This window comes from Orbicella faveolata, unplaced genomic scaffold (genome assembly GCF_042242905.1).
Source record: "Orbicella faveolata isolate gen_17 unplaced genomic scaffold, um_ofav_v1 contig_47, whole genome shotgun sequence".
NCBI lineage: Eukaryota > Metazoa > Cnidaria > Anthozoa > Scleractinia > Merulinidae > Orbicella > Orbicella faveolata.
This window is the reverse complement of record NW_028301577.1, coordinates 22,021,193-22,036,183: the sequence shown is the minus strand read 5'-3', so window position 1 is coordinate 22,036,183 and position 14,991 is coordinate 22,021,193. Positions and strand designations below refer to the sequence as shown.

The 14,991-nt window shown below is 38.4% G+C and overlaps 2 protein-coding genes across 4 annotated transcripts in view; one reads left to right on the top strand and one right to left on the bottom strand.

The window, feature by feature from the left end:
- The window catches only part of LOC110067648 (uncharacterized), a 34,062-nt gene extending 28,673 nt beyond the window's left edge, over window positions 1-5,389 (top strand). Inside the window, exons 9-11 of the mRNA XM_020775001.2 lie at window positions 1,193-1,349; window positions 2,116-2,333; window positions 2,860-5,389. Of these exons, the coding sequence (XP_020630660.2) occupies window positions 1,193-1,349; window positions 2,116-2,333; window positions 2,860-2,883 (399 nt within the window). The 3' untranslated portion in view covers window positions 2,884-5,389. The remainder of the gene's footprint in view (window positions 1-1,192; window positions 1,350-2,115; window positions 2,334-2,859) is intronic.
- A 778-nt stretch (window positions 5,390-6,167) lies between these two features.
- LOC110067672 (purine nucleoside phosphorylase LACC1-like) lies at window positions 6,168-14,509 on the bottom strand. Of its 3 annotated transcripts, none has more exons than XM_020775031.2 (7): window positions 14,388-14,509; window positions 14,116-14,202; window positions 13,129-13,316; window positions 11,347-11,556; window positions 10,173-10,694; window positions 8,470-8,777; window positions 6,168-8,252 (listed from the first exon to the last, which is right to left on the bottom strand). In XM_020775031.2, the coding sequence occupies exons 3-7, from the start codon at window positions 13,309-13,311 to the stop codon at window positions 8,090-8,092; spliced, it is 1,386 nt and encodes a 461-aa protein (XP_020630690.1). In that variant the 5' UTR covers window positions 13,312-13,316; window positions 14,116-14,202; window positions 14,388-14,509; the 3' UTR covers window positions 6,168-8,089. The 3 variants fall into 3 exon arrangements, with proteins under 3 accessions (XP_020630690.1, XP_020630693.1, XP_020630692.1); XM_020775034.2 differs by having other exon boundaries at window positions 11,347-11,553; XM_020775033.2 differs by lacking the exon at window positions 14,116-14,202 and having other exon boundaries at window positions 14,388-14,500.
- Between the last annotated feature and the right edge of the window lie 482 nt (window positions 14,510-14,991).

Sequence of the window (14,991 nt, the reverse complement as noted above, 5' to 3'; positions counted from 1 at the left end):
TGTTGGATTTTGATTGTTTCCATGGCATTGATTTATCTCCTGTGTTGAGTGTGGTAGTATGAGTACTGGGTATAATACAGAATAGGTAACAGTTTCAACACGGCCTCCACACTGTCAACCACAGCCTCAATATTATGTATAGAAATATTATTACAAAAAAAAAAATATTGGTTGAGGGTTTTGATGATACCAAGAATAATCATGAACAAAGTGACTGATATTAGCTAAAGCTGAGGCAGATAACACTGATAGTTAAAAAAATCTTTTTAATTTTGTAGTTGGAAATAGGCTATGTTTGATATATCAATATTCTAACATGGCCCTGAGGCTCTCAGGTCTAAAATTGCAAATTTTCTAAGTTTCTTTTGTCCCTCAATTCCCAAACGATACTTGGATACAAAGGAAACAACACCAAATATAGGCATTTGTCCTGAAAGCCTCTGAGCCATGGTGGAATATTGATATAATTATTGAGCATGGCCTATGGGCTTAAAGCAGAAGAACCATTATAACTATGGGACCTTGCCCAACAGGTGACAGTTATCCAGAATTGTGCTACAGCTCACAACATAGCAATTTGGACCTCATGTTTAATTTATCGATTGATTCATTAATTCAGTGTTTATTATTGCTGATTAATTCTTTGGATCACAATGAATCTCAAGTTAATGACGAAATCATGAAATTAATGAACATGATTGTTTTGATCTAAGGCAAGAGTATTTCTGCTCACATTCTCAGATTTTGTGTGAACTTGTAATTTTCTCTTTTCTATACCTTTTGCTTGTAAATATTTTGGTTTATTTGGTTTAGGTTTGTGCAGTCTCTTCAATTTTATTACCACAAATTTTATGCATTATTTAATTGGTGTTTGTCCTGTGATAATGTACCAAGATAGTTTATTTTCTGTAGACTGTTCACAGCCCTCTATTTTCTCTTATTTTTATTCCATTGTCGAACACACGGATATAATCGCAAGAGAACTGGACACCAGCACAAAACACCCCCCTCCCCGCTTTTTCTTTTGGGTGTGTAAATAGAGAGACTGTGAACAGTCTAATTTTCTGGACTCTACCAGACTTCCTCTCTTCTTTTGACATTTCCCAGCTGTTGGCGCCATTGTTAATAACATTCCCGCCATTAAGATCTGTTCATTATTTTTATTCTGTTGTTACGTTTGCTTTTCTTGCAGTTCAAAGAATCCAATGTTGAAGAGGTTGTGCAACAAACTTTGATGGTAGAAGAATCTGCTAAGGTGTTCTTAGAAGAACTTCTAAGTGATGTTTGTGGATCTATAGATAAGCAGACATCAGAATACATGGAAAGGGCAAAAGAATGTGATGATGAAGGTAAAAGTCTAAAATTTGAAAGTGCAAAATATTAGAGGGAAATGTAGCAATGTCCCTTCATTACCATGGAATCTTGTACAGACATGTTACACTGTACTTGTGGACACTTTTAGACTGCAAGCAGTCTCGCTTTTGCTCAAAAATCTGTGAGGAAGAATGCAAAGAAGAACGTAACACATTGTTTTGCATTCTTCTTCAGGGATGTTCAAGCAAAAGAGAGACTGCTCTCAGTCTAGGATACTTGGAACCAGATTTAGTGTCCAATTAGGAGAGATGTTTGCATATGAGAGGTTATAAAATGTAACACTTGTATCTGGAAGGGACCACAACTAAGTGTCAGCCTGCATTTTGTGTGCCTTGTGAAGGTGTCATTTACTCTGGAACCAAATTTTCTGAACTGACAACCAGATAAAATTATGGCAATCTGTAACAGAAATTAAACTTTTGAAATATTCCAGGGCTGATATTACTTAATTTCAATTTTTGTTCATGGCTGTGTGTAAATTCATTGATATCTTCTATTGAATACACACATCAGTCTTAATTGCCTTGACAAATTATAGCATGATTGCTGAATTACAATCCCTCCATTCAATAAAAAAGGAAAAAAAAAGTAATATATGCTAAGGTCATAGCTTGCTAGTACAGGCATCAAACTGTGAAACTATCCCACTTAAATCTTGGCAAGATTGGTTATATTAGTCCTGTTTACTGTCTGTCAAATTAGTGTAACTGAATTGTAGATTTTTGTTCATCATAATTCAAGACATAACAAAAAGTCCCATTGCTGCAGAACAACAAGAAGACATTGCAAATTCTAATGCAGCTTGCTGTGATGATGGAGACGACAATGTGTTGTCTGATGAGGCATTGGATAAGCTTGATAAAGAGCTTGAAGCAGAAAGTTTAGATGAAAAGGAACTGTGCTTTAACAGATCTGGGAATGTGCTGAATGGAAGTAGTGAAGAGGAAATACATGAAGTGGTAAGTTTTTTGTATTGAATTATGCATGATCCAAGGTGAATACTTTGTAATTTAATACAACACACATGTGATGTTAGGCATGAGCTTTGTGGAGATCAATGAACTTGAACTGACCAATCATACATTACTTGGACAATTTTAATTTTGGACAAAAAAATGTCCATAAATAATACCTTCTGAAATTTTGAGCATTGGAAATTCTAAGCCTCTGAAATATTTACAGTACAGTACAAAAGTTCTGAGAAGCATCAAAGCTTTTAGTTTCCTTTATGAGGCAAACTCTAGTTGAGACACTGCTTGAGATATGTAACAGCTTGATAGAATTTGTGTTATTTTCCCATCCGTGTATCTCATAAAATAATTTACTTTTACTTAGCAATGTTCTCTCACAGTGTCCAAAATTTTTGTCTGAAATGAGATAAAAAGCATCTGAAGTTTTAACGTCCAAACTTTTTTGCAAGTAATGTGCACATAATTTCTTGGGCATTTAGTAAAAATAATAGCTTTTAAAATGATCTTTCAACAGGTGGAAAATGGACGACAGGACTAAACTGGTATCAGTGGCTGCTTAGACAGCAAGATATCAGTGACAAATGGCCACAATGAAGTAGGAAAGGACTTAACTATTGAATAGAGCCTAGATACATATTGAATAGATACACCAGTTTGAAATAGTTTTCACTCATGCCAACCTGGTGGGTTATGCTTGTTGGAATCCTTGTTCAAGCATATAAAGGGTATGGTAAATTTTTTATTAGTAGACAGTAGGAGTTCCCTGTTTCCTATATGCAAGGAAGTGTTTTGCAAGTTAGCTATTGAAATGCTACCTTTTATAGGTCCGATATATTTTTGGTTGTAACTTATCATTTCATGGCAAAGAAATGTAATTTTTGGGTCATAACCATTTTGAGTCACAATACTACATTGCTGTTATAACAAAAAGTTTCACAGCATATTTTGTGGAATACGTTTGTTTCCAAACATTTTTCAGCCTGTTAATCATCAGCTAATAAGTTATTCAGTGGCACGAGAAGACTGAACTAAAAAAAATTGCCTCAAACAACAGTAGCAGCAACAACAGTGTCTGAAGCTATCTTCATGTAGTATGTAAGGGCTGGCTCAGAGCGATTGTTATGACATTTTGTCAGGTGTGGAGTATACAACCTTGCTGTACATAGTGAATTTAAAATCAAGAGGTTTGGTTTAGTTTTCAAGCAAGGGTGTTAAAAGAAGAATTGCGGAATTATCCTACCATGAACAGAAGGAAGATAAGACATTCTTTTTGTTGTAAAAGACTTGTGCTAAAATAGTTTACAGCATAGACAAGCATAGGTACCAGCATGCAAGAGAGATCTTAGATGCAGCTAAAAAAAGTAATTGACAAGTATAGTGTCTTTATATGCTATTGTTATTTGACAATTGAACATTAATACCAAATTGTGTTGTTCCAAGAAATATCCATACCTCCCCCATGGAAGCTAAAGGAGGGTATAGAACTTTATATTCCTCTTTCTACTAAAAATTTGGTTACATTGTGACACCTCTCACCCCCTCAGATTTCTAAAGACCTTCTAGGGGTTGGGTATGGATATTTTGTGGAACTGCACTTTTTTTGCTTAATCTTAGTTATCGCTCTGAAAACTGACGTCTAGTGAGACGTTAGTTTACTTGCACTGAAACTACGTAAGAAAATTATGACCAGTAAGTTGGTCTTTGAAAAAGATTGTATTAGTTCCTAATGTCTATAAGGTAGCTGTTTGTAGTGTCTAGTATCTTGTATTCTGGACTGACCTTTGCCAATTGGCCTCAGCCAAGCTGTTTATCCACACTGAAATGTTGCTTCAGGTTTTCCTCACAAATCTGCTAAACATCAGGAGAAAAGTACCCTCCTCCACTTTGCAACTTGCAAAATCTGAGAGCTTTTTGACAACAGGTTATTCCAAGTTTTCCTAAATTTTGTGTAACTTTTTGCAACAACTTGGCTGCCGGGTTGTGAGAATCAAGTGACTGTCATTATGGCACTGAAATCATCATTTAATATTGAAAGTCTCTACAAATTTTTTCATGAACAGGGCAGATTATTGGTACAATATTAGGCAAGTTTAAAATGGACGTATAATTAGTTTTGTTTGGAACTACATTGTCACAGGAAATGTTTTGCAACATGAGATAGTCAGGTTTTTCAAAACTGCAAAAATTGTGAAGTTGTGACAATTAAATGCCCATGTGGGTCTAGTAAAATTAGTAAATTTGCATGAAATTACCCTCTTCTTTTCATTGCTTTTAGTGCAATCCTTGAAAGTGTAGCAGTGATGAGCAGCTCTCAAAGTTTAGTGTTTTCAGACTTGGACAGTCAGCCAACAGATAGTCCACTATTTCCAGCCAATGGAGACTGTTGTGCTGTCACTGAACTGCTTTCGAATTTACATACAAGTTAATAAAAGCAGAACCCGACAGATTGTTTTCTTTTTGTTTTAACTGGCTTCTCCCATTCTGGAATCTTAAAGATTAAATGTCTGGGAATGGAATTCTGAAAATTATTTAGTTGGTTTCAAAGCATGTAGCAAAATCACAACGATTTAGTGTTGTGAACGATCACCCTTGAAAAATTCCAAAATAAAAACGAAAAGTCGCAAAAACTTCCTGCAATGAGGTAGATTTTTTCCAGCAATTTGGTTACAACATTGCTTTTCTTCTTTCATTGATACAAATGTTGTGTCCTGAAAAGAGACAAATAGAAGGTTTTGGAATTGAGAAATTGTTTTTCTCCTTTGTTACCTGATTGAACCTTTCTAGAATTGAATTTTTGCTGATTGTAAGTGGCATTTTTCCAGAGTTAAAAGAGTGTTTTGTAGTTACAGACACACATTGGTTATACATGAAGCTGGTAGCATTGTCTATCAAAAGTAGATGTTAGTTTTGTACTCAAATTAGCATTTGTTACTGTTAAAGAGAGAAATTATATTTTGAAATTGTAGAAAATAATTACTACAGTCTTCTGAAGCATCAGTTTGATTCCAAAACTTTGATTAAAGAGAAAATAGTTGCAGTTCGTACTTATTTGTCTTTAAGTTGTTGTCATTATCTTTCATTACTGAGTTTGGCCAATAGTCATAGTGCATTCTCATACCATACATTCTTCACTTCATCTCTCTCTTCATATCTAACTGAGATATCTGGATGTAAAGGCTATACTAGGCAATTAGTTTATTGCAGCAAGTCTCAGTATTTTGCGGCGTTGTTGCAAGATAAGTTGCATGAGAGTTTGTTAAAGGTAGCACCCCTGAAATGCAAAAAGTAGATCTTGATTTCAGGCAGAAGCACTCACTGCAACAAAATGTCATGAGACTTACTTATCTCAGGGGTCTTGTACTGAGCATTTTTTGTGTAACTTGTGTTGCAACGAAATTGTAAGGTAAGTTGCCAAAACATTGCCTAGTTTAATTAACAGTACCTTAAAAAAGGTCAACTCTGCATATGAGCCAAGTGGCCCTTCAGGCTGGAGTGCATCCTGGTTTCTGTAACATGAAGTGACTAGGAGTATTTCTACTCCCCCATGGATGGGATGCTAGTCCATTGCAGGGTTACCCCCAGCATTAATTAGCCAGTACACATTCATACACCTTGGTGGAGAGAGGCACTGTGGGAGTTAAGTGTCTTGCCCAAGAACACAACACAATGTCTCCTGCCAGGGTTTGAACGAGGACTGCTCGATCTGGAGTTGAGTCTGGAGTCGAGTGCACTAACCGTGAGGCCACTGACCATGAGGCCACCATGGCTCCACTTTCATTAGCTTTAATTTTCGGAGATTTGGCAATCACAAACACAACAATCTGAATCTTACCCATTCAAGACTTTATTACAGTACTTTGCCCTTAACTTGTACTTTGCAAAACAGTGGTAACAAAAGCTTAGTGTTCCAGACTGCACAAGCAATTCTTTGTGTGCTATGTCCCCAGTAACATGAATTTCTGTTACCTCTAGGTATATGTAATCAACTAATTCCAACTCGTAATATTGATTATACCACCATTACTTATCACTTACTTACAGTTATTAACAGGGAATTATTGAGTATGCAGGTGCTGTGCTGTCTACAGCTGGACAGCCAGATCCCATATTTTCATGCATCTGTGCCAAAGAGCATTAAATGAAACCAATAAAATCATTTGTTATCAAGACACTTTTCAGTTGATCTATCTGGTTAATGAGTCGCTCATTCTTGCTCACTCTCATTGTCTTTGGGTGATGGTTGGTGAAGAGCAAATTTTAGTGTGGTTGTTGACATTAACAATCTGTTTGCTCTCCCACACAACGTAGCTTTGGCCGCTATGAAGGAATTGTCTCAAAGGGTGTCATGACGTGTTTTGGTTTGAACAGAGGTTGACTATTTCTAAGTCAATTTTTATTGATACCACATGCAAACAAATAGATCAAAACTGAAGAGTAGTTAACCCTCTCACTCCCAAGAGTGCCATGTGGCGCAAAATACCATTACATGCTCAATATTTTGTCAGTTATCAAATTTGGACCACAAAAAGGTCTTGGACAGATTTGTCATTTGAAAGCATAAAATCATACCCCCCCCCCCCCCCCCCTAAATGAGACTTGATTAACCACCCCTACAAATTGTGCAACTTTTTCCTCCTAGACTTTTAAGGTCAAGTTAATATCTGGCAATAACCCACACATTAAGAGCTGCATATTAAGCTATAGTTTAGGGTTATACTTCAACTATACAAGGAGTGAAATATTTTTTAACGTTTTTTGTTTTGAATGCTTTTCAATTCAAACTGAGGCCTCCTCTATGGCTGTTAGTATGATTTATGGTATCCCACAAATAATATCTTTCAAACAGTATACTATTTGTGGTTCTTGGGTCTATGGTTAAATTTTTACAAAATATGTGGTTTTCCCCACAGGGGTGAAAGGGTTGAACAAAACTACGGTAACTTTGGGACACTGAATTGGCGGCACTTCAAATACTGTAAATCCTCGAATTAGAGCCTGGGGCGCTTATTTCAAATTTAGGGGAAGACAGGGGAGCACTTATTCGAGGGAGCGGGGTGGCGCTTATTTAATTTTTCCCAAATCGTGGCCTGACGTCATTTTTTTTAATACATCATCTGCGCATAACAACAGTGGCTGTTTATTGATATACAAAGCTGATCCTAAAGTTTAAATCGTGGCACCATAAGTACTTAGCTCAACGTGTTTACAAACTGAAACAATGTACAAACAAATATAATACTACATGACAAAAACTATACATCCTTTGTTGTCTCATTACTTGTCCACAAAATGGGGGGGGAGGGAAGGGGGCGCTTATTTTAATTATTGGCCGATAGGAGGGGCACTTATTCGAAGGGGGCATTTATTCAAGGGGGGAGGGGGCGCTAATTCGAGGTTTTACAGTATTGGTATTTGAAGGTTTGTCTTCTAATACACAAGGAATTGTGTATTGTGAACTGCATAGCTGTTGATGAGATTAGCACACTGACAATAGAAGAGAAAATCTGAAAATGTGACTGATGGGCTAGCATTTACATTTCTGAAGTGTTTGGAAGAAGGCATAGTGTTTTGCACCAGCCATTTGAATCTTTAAACTTTACAAGTTTAACACATTTCTGCTCACAAATACACAGATACAAAACATGGTTTTCCATGTTTTACTTGGATTCAGCCAATGTGCAATGTCTAATCTGTATAATTGTAATTCTGGGAACACTCCCATTGTTGATACAAACTGAGCTAGATTAAAGTATGTGACAGTTAGAATCATCTATTTCTCTGACACTGATGAACCCCACTTGTGTCCCATACTGTTCTCCATCCCGTCGATATGAGAAGAACCTTTGCTGTGGGTCACACTTGGTACATTGGGTTGGGTGTCGAGATTTTGATGTTTCATCCATCTCACTGAAAGGAATAACATTGATTGATAAAATATCTGGATTGGCTCAATGTGCTGTTAACCCAGTCTTTCATTCTCAGGGTGGCAGCAACTGAAACTGAACTCTGCCACAGGATATTGTTTTGACAAGGATTAAGTAACTGGGGGACTTAAGGGCTGATTCTTGCACAGTTCCTTTGCATTTCTTCTAAAAGATTAAAGAATACCCCCAACCCCCATTACCTTGTTCCATCGTCGATGCTCTTTGGAATCACCCCTTTCTTCTCAAGTTGCAGCCTGATTGAAAGGCGTAGATCTATAAATGGGCGGGGCTTCCCTTCTCTCTGCACCACAACACTGTCACCAAAAGCTGTAGTAAACTTTTCAGCCACATCTTCACCAACCTCAAAACAGCATGGGCCAATTGACGGTCCAATGGTAACTACAATATTTTTTACTTTACACTCAAATCTTGTTAGCATCACATCAATGACAGCAGCATCAATCATGTCCAGTGTCCCACGCCAACCCGAATGAGCAGCACCACAAACCTGAAAACAACAACAAAACAGTGGAAATGATCTGCTTCCTATGAGTAAAGAGCCACTCACATGTCAAGCGTGTATTATGCCCAATGACCTCTACTGGTGTCATCTTGGTGGCCAATTGGATGCCAATTACCAGTCAATTTAGTAGATAGATAGATACAATGCTTTTAAATAGAAAACTCCCAAGGAAACATTAATGAATACGTGGGAAAAGCAGTTAAAAAACTGGATGTTCTTGGTTGACAGATTCTTCGAGTGGCCATTTAGCGTGTAAAAGCTTCATGTAGTATGCAAGCAATTAATATAGGCAAGTCTACAGTTAGGGAAATAATAGTCCCACAGCAGTCTAAGCCCATGCTGTAGGATCTTATCCCAGTTTCTGTATCATGAAGACCAGGACTATTGCCCCACCCCCCTAGAAGGGATGCCTGTCTATCATTTATTGCTGGTACCCACTGAGACGTCTGGTTGGAGCGAGCTGATACTGTGATATGTTAAGTGTCCTGCCCAAGAACACAATACAGTAACTGGTCAGTGTTCTAACCCATGTACCTTGACTGGGCCATTTTGCCACCATACTGGCATGATGCAACAACATTTTTACCTCAGATGAAATCTCCTGGTTACATGCCATGTGTTTTCTTGGGCATCTAGATTTACAAGTTAGTCAACTCCACTTTTCCAATAAATTAGGTATGAGATGTTTTTGAACCATGGAAGACAACTGGACAGGAAGCTGATGTTCTTATTTTTGGTGCGCTTCCACACCTCCGAATGATTTTGGACAGCTCTCATTTTAGCACCTGGGGAACTGGATAGTCATAAGTATTATGTCTACGCACCAAAGAATTAAACTCATCGCAAATAGATGAGCTTGGGAACTGGTGCCTTTAAGGTTAGCAGGGTGCCAAAGCCATAAGCCGCTAGGAGGTATTCATGGCAACCCTGGAAAGCAGGAACCACCCAATGAGCGTCCGCTAACTGGCACTGTCACACTGAAAGAAATTCAGTGGAATCTACTTACCTGGGGAATACTTACCCTGACCAAGAACAAAACGGAAGGGAGGAGAGGGTGCAAGAATCCGCAATGATTCGTGAGCAAAGCAGTGCAACTGATCCGCAACAATCAGCAGAATACACTACAACAATATTATGCAATGAACCATAAACCCCTGCAAAACCCCTGAAGGCCGCCCCACAGGTCACGTACTCCCAAACGCGGAAACCGCTGGCTGCATAAGCTCATATTTAACTTGCCTAAATGATATTAGCTGGATGGGCACACTAGCTGGCTGCATTAGCTCGAGTTTAACCTTGCCTAAATGATATTTAGCCACATGAAAATGTTCAAATTTATGTGTGTGATTTGAAAGTGCCCGTGCTTAAGCTTCTTTTTACCTTTTTCACTGGATCACAGAACAAGACTGTTGCGCAGTCCGCACCTGGTGCTGCTATGGTCACCTGTCGTTTATCAGTAACTAAGGCATCATAACTGTCTGGTTGTGGATCACCCACCACCCACACATCAGCTCCGTGGACACACCTGGCCATTTGAAATTTTTCTGCCTCAAATCGAGCAGTGAGAGCTAATCTGCGGCGATTTTCCTGCACATTGATCTCCGGATCTCGTCGCTTGTCACTGTATTTCAAGTTAAGTGACGACAATGTTTTGTATGTTGAGACTCCTCCATGCCGTGTTGTGAAACCATGATTAAACAGGGTTGTTGGGACCAGTGTTGACTGCAAAATTTCCACCATCTTGCCATCAGGTAATGTGATTTTTGGCATGATTATTTTGATGTGCTCATCTATAAGTGGAAAATACTTTTCTTCTCTGTCTTCTCTGTACTTCCTTTCCTCATCATCCATATCGTGGGTGCATTCATAAAACTTCACATTGTAAACATCAGGTGAGTAAAGCTGAAAGTCAAAAGAAGTTAAAATTTTTTTATCAGCTTTTTTGGGAAACCTTGCTTTAATCATGTAGCCACCTTTTGGTAATAAACATTTTACTTGTACCTGATGTGACAATGAAGCATATCTACTGTTGATGAAAATGGTGGAAGAATTCTGAGTTGAGCTTTATAAAATCACTTTGTCAGAGCAAATGTGTTAGTCAAGACATCTTGTAAAATCTTTTGAAAAGAATAAGTAAATGCAAGAGACTCCACTAAGAAATTGTAAGGAAAACCACCCTACATCACCTCTTAAGTCTGCTTTGAAAGATGTGCTATCTACTCAATTGATCTCGATGCTCTGCTGAGTTCGAGGCACCTACATAAAAGGAAGCATTGTTGCAGAATTGTCACTTTCCCAATTTTTTCTCCTTGGTACTCAAATAGAAAAATCTTTCCTCAGGAGCAAAAGATTTCTAAAAAACATCTGAAATTATGTTTATCTTAAAAACAATTTTCTTCTGCAACAAAAATGATAATGTGTGTATGTAGTAATGGAGAAATATTTAGGAAAACAAAGTTTCCTTATTTCTGTGGGCCTTAAGTTATTTAAGGCTATGAAGATTGTAGTCCTTGATCAAGCTGAAGGGAAATTTCAGTACAGCCTTACACCACACCTTCTCAAAAAATTTCTTTGCCCTCTCCATATGCAGCTCTGTTGTGACAACATGGACATTACTGGCCTCAAATTCATCTATAATGATGCGACTGTAATAGGCATTTTCTGCAGTGCTGCTTGCTTTTTCCTCCTTGATGATGTGTTCTGGGTCAATAAGGTTGTTATCAACTGCATATTTCTCCATAGCACTGGCTTCTGTCACAACCTGCTGAAGTTAATTCCAATATTACACATATCAATACTAATCTATGGGAGTGGTCGAGTCTAAATACCCCAGACACATTAATAAAGGTTTTTGTCGTTGTTGTTGTTGTTGTTGTCATTTGGGCATGCTCTGACGTTTTCAAGATTTTCAGACTAGGTTATAAAATTCTGAGGCAATCTTGTAGAAGACACCAAAAAATTTTACTAAGGAAAACACTCAGCTCAATCCAGAGTCTAGCATATTAACCATTAGGCAATAGCTGTTCCATCCACATCAAAATTTAAATTAAAAGCAAGGGAAGTGGGAAATTCTGCTTGCCTTCCCCCTCCCCTACTCAACCTCCTGTTTTAACAACTTTTTGAAAAGTGCCTGGAGAACAATAGACACCAAATAAGAATTGATGGAATCACTATCACCAGATTTGGCAATATAGGATAATATGGACAGGGCAGTTGTTGTCTTATTGGTTTTTTGTTCAATTCACAAAATAAATTTAACAAATTGACGTCAATTTTTTATGCGTCTGTCCTCTTATTGATGATAAATTGTGTCATAACATTGTGAAAGTGGCTGTGGAACCACAAGCCGCTGGTGAGTGGTTCTGCAGTAAACTTTGACAATGTTATGGCAAAATTTATCGTCAATAAGAGGACAGACGCATAAAAAACTGACGTCAATTTATTTTTTACAATAACAAGCCCCAAAATGGTCAGATGCTGGCAATAAATGAGGGAAAAAGATGCCGTAAACCTGCTGTAAACAGAGATAAGTAAATTTTATTTAAAATGACGGGCACATTTTCAATAGCATTTCTCGCTAATTTTTGATTAGCTACTTAAAAAAGTCCATAAAATCTCATTAGTTAAAAAGTTGAGAGTTTGACAGCTGAAAGTTGAACTTGAAAGCTTTCATAAATTAAAATTTCATCTGTTTGTACTCTTATTGATGATAAAAATGAGCCAATCAGCACACAAGAAATTAGACAATTATTGTAAAAATGGGTTATTGAACAAGCATGAGGTCAAGATGGCTGGATATTTACCCATTTTTGCCCCAGAGGCTGCACTCCTTTTAATCAGCACCAAGAATCGCAACCTCTGGGCTGTTCCAACACGGGAAGTCTGTGATACTTCTAGGAGCAATATCAGTGAGACAGTCGCAATTCCTGGTGCTGACCAAAAGGAGCGCGGCCTCTGGGGATGAGAATGGATATTGGCCATGTTCTTTTTGTTCATGTTTATGGACTAAGATGGAGTTGAAGTCCATAAACATGCAAAAAAATGAATGAGGCCAATATCTGGCCATCTTGACCAAACAAGCTTGGTCAATAACTTAAGGATTTATTATATGGAATAAGAGCGCTACTGGTATTTTCTTGAGAGACCCTGAGCAGGTAAGATATAGTGTCATCTTGTCTGCTCGGGTAGCCAATTACAGTGCAGGGTCTGGTTCATCTTGCCTGCTCACGGAGCAAGCCATATAATAAGAAGCTATACGGCACCACCATCAATGATACCAAAAAAGGAAGGAATGATTCAAAAAGTAATTGGTACATTTTGGACAGCTGTCAATTACCTGATCTGGTGCCTGATATCCAGTTACAATGACACGACAATCAATGTTCTGTTGTTTTAATGATGTGTACAGCTCAGCAGCCCGTTTGACTCTGGATTTCATCATTTCAGTTGGGGATCCATCTTCATTCGTGCGACAACCAAGAACAACAACTACATCGGTGGGATTATCAGCTTGTGCCATGTTCCCTGGAAATTTAACCGGAAAATGCAAATTAACATAAATTAAGTCAATTCCAAGGGGCTTTTGCACTTTATGTGAAGGCGCAGTGGCCTTGTGGTTAGTGCGCTCATCTCTCAATCAAGCTGTCTGGGTTTGAACCCTGGCCAGGGACATTGTGTTGTGTTCCTGGGTGAGACACTTCACTCTCACAGTGCTTCTCTCCACCCAGGTGCATAAATGGGTACTGGCTGATTTAATGCGGGGGGTGGGTGGGGGAAGTTACCCTGCAATGGACCAGCATCCCATTCAGGGGGGAGTAGAATACTCCTAGCTGCTTATTTCTACAGAAACCAGGATAAGCTCCAGCATGATGGGCCACTTGGCTCATATGCAGAGTTAACGTACCTTTACCTACCTTTGCACTCCATAATAACTTAGGTTTGTGAGACTATTGACAATTTATTATTTAGTTTGCCAGATGGAAAGCCTCTTTATGATTCATTTCACCCCTAGCAAAAACGTGCCAGTAGTCACCCACATTTACACACCTGGCTGGAGAGAGGCGCTGTTAGTAAAGGATGGTCATCTCCAACCATCCTCAACTTGTCTCTAGACGAACTACACTTCACTATTTATAGATGTGCAAGCTATTGCAAATGATATACAAATATAAGTGTCAATTTAAGGGGCTCATTAGCTGCTAATTACAATGATAATATATTCAATTAATACATGATAGCGTGATACCTGGAGGGATTCACACCCTTATAGATATCGCAAAGATTACCGAAGGGATCACGGAATTCAGGGTATTTATGATATTACCTGAATCATACACTCCTCAAACTGTGTGCACGGCGCTGGGATAGGTAATGTCAAGTGAAATGTCAACCACCAGGGACAAAGATTGCACTGTAAAGAAACGATCGAACAATACGATTAAGTTTTGTGTAAACACGACTGACACTGCGCGTCAAATTCCTTGAACGCTATCTTTCATGCGAACGCCAATTAACGGAGCTAGCAACTGTGAATGTTATGAGACCGCGGCATTCTCCTGCCCACACGGAACTGAAAATGATGAAGACTTGTCTTACCTGCTGTGAACTTTCTGCTTAAATAGAAACAGCTCAATCGTGCTAAATCCAAGAGCTAATGCTTGCGTTTTAAATCTGTTACGTTCTGGAGCGGAAGTGGTCGGGAGGGCAATTATAAGCCTGGGAACGGGTGGCTCACTCACGCACACCACGCCTCTGCTTAGAATTTTATAAAGCGTTAGGAAATCCATGATTTTAGGAAGATCAAGTCACTTACCCACCTTAATTAGATCCCTTTTAACAATCCATTTTTATTCTCAATCATCTGTGTTGCACCTTTGAGAAAGTAGACAGCGTTATTTCCGTTCATGATCAGCTGGGCAAGATTGCGTGACTTAGAAGCCTTCTGTACTTTTGTGATCGTGACAGATTTGAGCATAAGAAAAAGAGACACGATAATTAGTTTTGAGCAAAATAATAGCAAAAAGACATATAGGGAAATAACGCGACTGTTACAAGACTTGTAATGGTAACATGAAAAATAACAGTAACAAAAGACAATAGAGATCGTTGCAGTTTCACGATATGTGAGCAACTAAGAAACAAGTCTGAAGAAAAAATCAATCACTGAACTGAGCTATCAAGCCAACCGAGAAATGGTCAT